Source organism: Echinops telfairi, unplaced genomic scaffold (assembly GCF_000313985.2).
Source record: "Echinops telfairi isolate 266 unplaced genomic scaffold, ASM31398v2 ScPeMD7_7424;HRSCAF=8462, whole genome shotgun sequence".
NCBI classification, from domain to species: domain Eukaryota; kingdom Metazoa; phylum Chordata; class Mammalia; order Afrosoricida; family Tenrecidae; genus Echinops; species Echinops telfairi.
The window spans coordinates 61244799-61252288 of NW_022111324.1; the positions used below are offsets into that span (position 1 = coordinate 61244799).

At 42.5% G+C, this 7490-nt stretch overlaps 1 protein-coding gene across 1 annotated transcript; it reads right to left on the reverse strand.

Annotated features, from left to right (window-relative positions):
- Positions 1–6855: 6855 nt before the first annotated feature.
- LOC115872385 (cytochrome c oxidase subunit 7C, mitochondrial-like) lies at positions 6856–7047 on the reverse strand. Its single transcript, XM_045297859.1, has one exon. The coding sequence runs from the start codon at positions 7045–7047 to the stop codon at positions 6856–6858; it is 192 nt and encodes a 63-aa protein (XP_045153794.1).
- Between the last annotated feature and the right edge of the window lie 443 nt (positions 7048–7490).

Genomic DNA, 7490 nt, shown 5'->3' on the forward strand with positions numbered 1-7490 from the left:
AAAGGGGGAACCGATTACAAGGATCTACATGTGACCTCCTCCCTGGGGGACGGACAACAGAAAAGTGGGTGAAGGTAGATTTCAGACGGTGCAAGATATGACAAAATAATCATTTATAAATTATCAAAGTTCAAGAGGGAGGGGTAAGCAGGGAGGGAGGGGAAAATGAGGAGCTGATGCCAGGGGCTTAGGTGGACAGCAAATGTTTTGAGAATGATGAGGGCAATGAATATACAAGTGTGCTTGACACAATTGATGTATGTATGGGTTGTGCTAAGGGTTGTGCTAAGGTTGAGCCCCTAATAAAATGATTTTTTTAAAAAGAACATCATACATGAAGAAAGCAAAAAGTCACTAAAAATAAATAAAATATCAAAATGATATCAGAAGAAACTCTGAACCTTGTTCTTGATCAGACAGTCCCTCAAACAAATGGAAGAAATTATGACATAAAGAGCCGAACCGAAAACTTCAAAAGACAGCTCAAAGAGGAAAAGTAATGCATTGTAATGAAATGTGCAAATATCTGGAAATAAAAACCAAAAAGAAGAGCGCATTCTGCATAAAAGAGGGAACTCACCCCTCCACCCCCTACCCCCTTCCATAAAAAATGGAAAAAAGCTCCGCCCAACGGAGTATGGACTTGTAGTATGCATTTTTCACACTGGGTGAGCCTTGAACAACTTGCTCTGAGTTAGTGCACGCAGTGGCGTTGCCTGGGAAGGTTCTCTCTGGTCACAGTTAATTTTCTGTGAAAGCATTTCCTCTTAAACCTTGCTCTTTGTGATGGCCAATTTAAGGGAACAGTGTGCTGCTATGAAATTTTGTCTCCTGCTTGGAAAACATGCCACAGAAATTGTTGAGGTGTTGAACACCGATTACAAGGACAGCAATATGCGAGACAGGGGATCTCAAGTGTATGAGTGTTTCTCTTGTTTCGAAAAAGGTGAAACGTTGATCGATAACAAACCTCATTCGAGATGTCTGTCAACTTTCCTAAAGGACAAAAATGTCGAATTCTAGTGCTTTCGGAGTTCATTCAACTAGATCAGATTGTTAATCAGGCTTTCTATTTAGATGTTCTGAAAAGATTGCTAACAGTGTATGACAAAAAAGGCCTGATTTGTAGCAGACAGGGGATTGGTTTTGCCGCCATTCCTGTGCACCTGCTCATGCAGCCACCTCAATGTGCCAGTTTTTGGGAAAAAACAGAAGGCTTCTCTTACCCTACGCACCATGCTCACCTGACCTCATTCTATGTGACTTCTTTTTTGTTTCTGCGAATGAAGAGGACTGTGAAAGTGCAGTGATTTGATGATGTAGAAGAGGTGAAGAAAAAAATGAGGGAGATGCTGTCAGCCACCCAAACAGGTGAGTTTGAGAAATGTTTCCAAGAATAAAATCACAGATTTGACAAATGTATTAAGTATAATGGAGAGTACTTTGAAGGTGACAAAACTGTTTTGTAAAAAAATTTAAGTGCATAGCTTTGAAAAAATTCCACATTTTTTGATACTCCCTCATATCTCAAGATTAACAAACTGAAGAAAACATTCAAGTGTTAAGTTGCAATATTGAAGGATTCTATGGGAGAAATATTGAACAATGCACAAGGCATCAAAATAAAATGGAAAAAAGGCACAGAGTTACTGCAAAATTAATTGATTATTAACATTTAACAGTTTGAGTAACTAGTAAAGGATCAAGAACAGATTGCATTGAAGGAAGAAGTACAAGTGACCGTGATGGCCTTAGTCAACAACACAGCTCCAGGAACTGATTGAGTTCATGCACTGTTGGAAGCACTCACTACTCTATGCCAAGAAACTTGGAAGACTGTCACCTGGCCAACTGAGGTAGATTATTGTGCCAATCTGGCTGATAAACACATGTGGGGTTAATTGAAGGGCAGAGGGATAAATGGCTCAGTGAGCCTCGCCTTTCAAGTTCTCGGGTCTCTTGCTTTCTGATGGTCAGACCAGGGTGCAGTTGCCTTAGCCAGTTCCCTGATTCAGCTGGAAAGGCTCACTTCCTGCAAGACATCCCTGAAGAGAAGCTACATGGACCTACCCCGATGCAGCCCTGGGTGCTGAGCACCTGTGTGGAGACCCCTGCCAGTGCTGAGATGTTTACACATTCACTAATTTGGCTTTCCTCCTGCAGTCAGCATCAACGTGTGTGTTTTGTGGGATGAAGGAGGACTTTGTGGATTGGTGTCGGACATATGGGTTAATGGGTTAATGTTGGACTTGTGGGCTTGGACAACACTGGGTTGGGATGTTTTCTTGATGTGCACTTAACGTTTATATAAAACTCTCTCTTATACATGAGTTTCTGTGCATTTGTTTTTCTAAAGTACCCAGACTAACACACCAACCAAGTTTGATAAATTCATATTTGTGCTCATTCCTAAGAAAGGTGACCCAAGAGAATATAGAAATTATCAAATGGTATCATTCATGTTACACTTCAATAAAATTTTGCTGAGGATAATTCAAAAACAGATGCAGCAAACATTGGCAGGGGGTTGCTGGAAATTCAAGCCAGATTGAGCAGAGAGCATGGAACACCATGTGGTAGCTCGGGCTCTCTTTCTAAATGCTGAGTCCTTTGTGTCACCTACCTGCTCCGGGATACAGTCCATAGTTCCTAGCAAAATAACAAAAAACTGATTTATGATTTGGGAATTAGGCCTTCTGAAGAGACATATTTGAATCCTGATTCAACAATTTATTGGCTGTGAGGTCCTGAGTTAATTGCTTAATCTAAATCTAGTTACCCTCTCTGTAAAGTTAGGTGAGCAAGTGGCTTGAGCCACTATGTTGTGGTCAGGATGAAATGATACAGGATATGCAGAGCCGTTAGCTCTGTGGTGGAATCAAAGGGTCATTACGTTAGTTTTCTGATTTCTGAACATCCCTGAGAACCAAGAGAACTCATTCTTTAAGGCTACCTCTTCAGAGTCTAACTGGGACCATGTGACTTGTGACTTTGTAGCTATTTATCTCTCCAGTATAATCTGTAATCACTCTCCCCTCTTCCTGGCATTTCCACTGAACTTCATTTAATTTCCTCTGATACTCAATTTTCTCCATTCTGCCCTTATGTCTTTACACATGCTGCTCCCTCTGTTTAGGATATTCTCGTTCTCCTCTGCAAAGGGTTAATTCCTTATTCCTCTTTGGTCTTAGATTTTTAACTTGACACCTTGCCTGCCTTCCCTGTGAGTCAGGTGTCCTTGTCTGCAGTCCCAAAGCATCAGGTCATCCGCACACAGCATTCCTAGGCTAGATGATGCTGTTTGCCTTCTCCTCTGCTGCTCCAGGACAGACTACTCTTATACGCCAAGTCCTCATCCCAGGCACCAACATATAATCAGCGCATATGAAAGACTTGTGAGTGAGTGGCCACAATATCATTGTTGAATTCACAGGGATCAAATATGACCTCCTCAAAGTCTGAGGAAAGCATGGGTATTTATTCAAGGCCCCCTGTCCCTAGCCACTGATAGCCACACCACAGGGAGCGTCATCCTTCCATAGGTATCATATCTGTTCACCACTTCTCATTAACCGCCCCCCATCCTTGGCAGAGACCACTGTGTGGAACAATAGACAGTTTCTATTTACATGTCTGCCCCAAGACCAGTTGTCATCATTGGCGGTGTTGTTTTGTTTGTTTTAGGTGAAAACTTAAAATGCAGAGCTCATTTTAAAATGATTAAGAATTTCAAGATGGTGCCAACAGAATGGTCAACCGAGAGTGGGGTCACACGCTCAAGAAGGCAACTCTTGTCATGCCTTTCTCCTGCCCTGTGCCAGGCTCAGGGCCATCCAGATCTGGCTCATCCTTGCCCACTAGGGGACTGAATGTGCTGGGTCTTCCCCTATCAAATGACTTAACGATAACCACCCAAGGTGATAAAACATATAATTAAGAAATGGAAGAACTGGCTCCTGCAAAGAGATAATTTTGGACAGGGTAAGAAGAACCTTTAGTTCCCATATATTGCTAATACCTCATGCACATTGATCTAACTTGTTTTACCATAGATGAGGATGGATGGGTAGCTAGATAAGCAGACTGATTCTGTGAATTGATACTTAAATTTTCTAAATTCAAACATTTCTAAATGTCTGATTTTCTAATTTAATTTGAAAAATTATCTCTACATTGATTTAAATTTTCAAAACTTAAATATCCATCAGTAAAAAGGGCACTAAAATATTGATTTGGAGGGTCCAAATAGATGCATGGAGGCAATCTTCTATCAATGATTTTTTAAATAGATGAGTTAAATGAAAGGTTAAAGATTCATGCCCACCTAGAGCAGAGGTTCTCAACCTTCCTAATACCGCGACCCTTTAATACAGTTCCTCATGTTGTGGTGACCCCCCCATCAAAAAATTATTTTTGTTGCTACTTCATAACTGCAATTTTGCTACTGTTATGAATTGAGAGACCTCTGTGAAAAGGTTGTTTGACCCCCAAAGGGGTCGAGACCCACAGGTTGAGAACCACTGACCTAGAGGCACCTGAGAAAAAAGACCCGGACACCTACTCCTAACAAATAAGCCACTGAAAACCCTGCAGTGCCCAATCCTACTTGGACACATAGGAGGTTGTCATGAGTTGGAATTTTCTCAATGACAACTGGTTTAATTGGCTTTCAAGTGAAGTGATGCATTCTAGAGATGGACATTTTCTATCTTCATAACAGATACTTAATCCTAGTAGGATGCCATGTGGAATGTACTATAGTTCAGTGGTTCTCAGTTTTGTCTGCACACTGAAATCACTTTGGGGAGTTTCTAAAAAATTATGAGACCCAGGCCAAATCCAATCACTATTTCCAAAAGTATGGCTGGGTTGTCACTAGTTTGTAACTCTCCCCAGGCAGCCCCAATGTGCTACACACAGGACTAGGAACCACTGCACAAGAAGGCAGGTAATCTCATAACAGGTAGCGGGCATTCCTTAAATACAAAGAAAATGGTTGTGTGTTGAGCATCCATCAGCTGGCGATGACTGTTTAATAGCTTATTAAACACGTGCTGTTTAATAGCTTGTTAACTTAGATCCACTCACAAGGAGAGTCATCTGGGCAAGTCAATTGGCAGTATTATATACTTGAAAGCGGAGAAATCCCTTTATATGGGTGGGGGCGGACTCTAGTTTCAGCCTTAAAATCAGCAGCAAACATAATACCAATTTCCTCCCTTGGTACAAATCCCAATCACCATCTAAAACTGCCTATCTCCCAAACAAATCAGGAGCTTGTTCTAATAATCACAGGAGGTTCTCATTGGAACCCCTCTTCTACCAACCAAGCCTGCAAGTCACGGGTTTTTGTTATCGCTGAAAAATCAATTCCTTTTCAGATATTCTCATCTTCTTCTAAAAGAGAGTGCGCGTGGGGGCGGGGCAGGGGGAGGGGGCAGGTTTTTGATGTAGAGTGACAGGATTATGACGTGATCCTCTGGGCCAGAAGGAGACTTTTCTTTTTCACATCAAGGTAATCAATTTCTAAGTCCAAGTCTCTTAAAATAATAACATTCTTGTAGCACCCACACAGCTTTTTAAAAAATCTGTTATGAAAAGAATAAGAGGATCAGGGGTGGCAATGGAATATTATAATCTGCCATACTCACACATCAGCCTTTCACTAAGCAATTCCAGATAAATTGAGGATTTACATATTTAAGATGAAATGGGACGAGGATGCACAACTAGAGGAATCCGAAGACATACCGGAAGTGAGTGAATGCTTGAAACTCAAAGACGCTTGGTGTCCACTTTCTGACCCCACCTCCAAGTTTATTATTTACTAGGGAGCACCAAGGTAGTCTCTTTCAGACCAATTGAACTCCCAACTGCCCACAGGGATTTTTACCGCCGTCTTCAGCTAATACCAGTTACACTGACAAGCAACAGTTCACGTGCATACAAAGATGCATTCAGGCAGCAGATGGAGAACAGGAGGAAGCAGCTGGAAATGTGTTTCCCTCAGAACTGTTTCTAACAGCTTGTGCACAAATCATGCCTCTCTAATACAGAGATAAAAATAAGACACGAGCATTAAAAGGTGACTGGACACACCAACACAATGACACGGGACACTGTTGTCTTTCCTGGTTTTGTTCCCATTGGTTTGCTCCAGAAAATCCCGCTCCAGGACTTCAGAGAAGTTCTGAAACTCGGCTTCAGCCTCAAGCCCCTGACTGTACACCACGAGGACCTAACCTTCCCCTGACACTTCACAAAGAATCAGCTGCCTGGGTGGTTTCTGTCTCACCACTCCAAAGGGCACCAAAGGGCACCGTGATGTCTCCCCACCTTCCTGACATGCAAAACACACTGTTGCAGAGCAGCGCTGTTCCCTGCTTGGGGACTTTGATGACTGGGTGCTGAGCGTCTGCCTCATTTGGGGGGGGGGGGAGATTGGATGGTGCTCCCATCCATCAGTTCTGACTCACGTGACTCCACCTGTGTCTGAGAACAACTATGCTTCACAGGGTTTTGGGGTTTTCAAGGACTGACTTTTTTAAAAATAGTGGCACCTCTGCATGGACTCGAACCTCGCAACTTTGGGCTAGCAGCTGAGCACAGTGACTCGTCTCCATTCCATTCTGTACATGGTTTTTGTTCGTTTGTTTTTTCCTGTAGACATTCTTTAAGTAAAAACTCTACTTGTATATATGTACCTTATTTTATTTTAATTTAGCATTCAGGTATTAAGTTTATTTACAAACATACCCGGTATGCTTTACGTTCAACAGAGCTTGATTCAATTTTTGGAGGTAGGACTTCTTAAAACAGTCTTCTTGTCGGTTTCACAGATGAACTTAAACATCCTTATTTCTTAAGCAGTTGGTGTCTGATGGTAAAGAAAGGTGCAGTAAATCCAGGCCCAAAGAACACAGTCATCATAATCAGTAACCAACACTTCTTTTCCACCGAAAATGGCAAATTCTTCCCAGGGCCCTCCTTGAAGTGGCTCCTTCGGACCACAGAGGTGGTAACCCTCTCCATGCTCTGCCCCAACATGGCACTGTCGGAGGCTCCTCAACACTGGCAGAGAGTGACCACTGAAAAAACAGTGGGGCCAGTTCCTGCTCTCCGACCTTGTTCCTTTTTTACTTGCAAAAACTTCCAACCCACCAATTAAGAAAGAGATGGGCTGGGGGCACTTTTTCCTATGATGATATGCATCCAGCTGACATTCCCTTAGGCTGAACCTTCCTCATTGTCTACTCCTTCACCCTTCGAGCCTTTTCCTGATCACTTGTTAAACCAGACACTGTGACTGGGAAGGAAGACAGTGCAGGGCAGAGGGCAGAGAGGAGTGGGGCGAGCGATGAGGGCTTCTGGGGTACTGGTACTGGTTTCTTTCCAAACCAGCTTACTTGACGTTCTCTTTGAAATACTTTGTGAAGCAGTCCATTTAGGACTTGGGCACTTTTCCATTTGTGTGCTATTTTTCATAATAA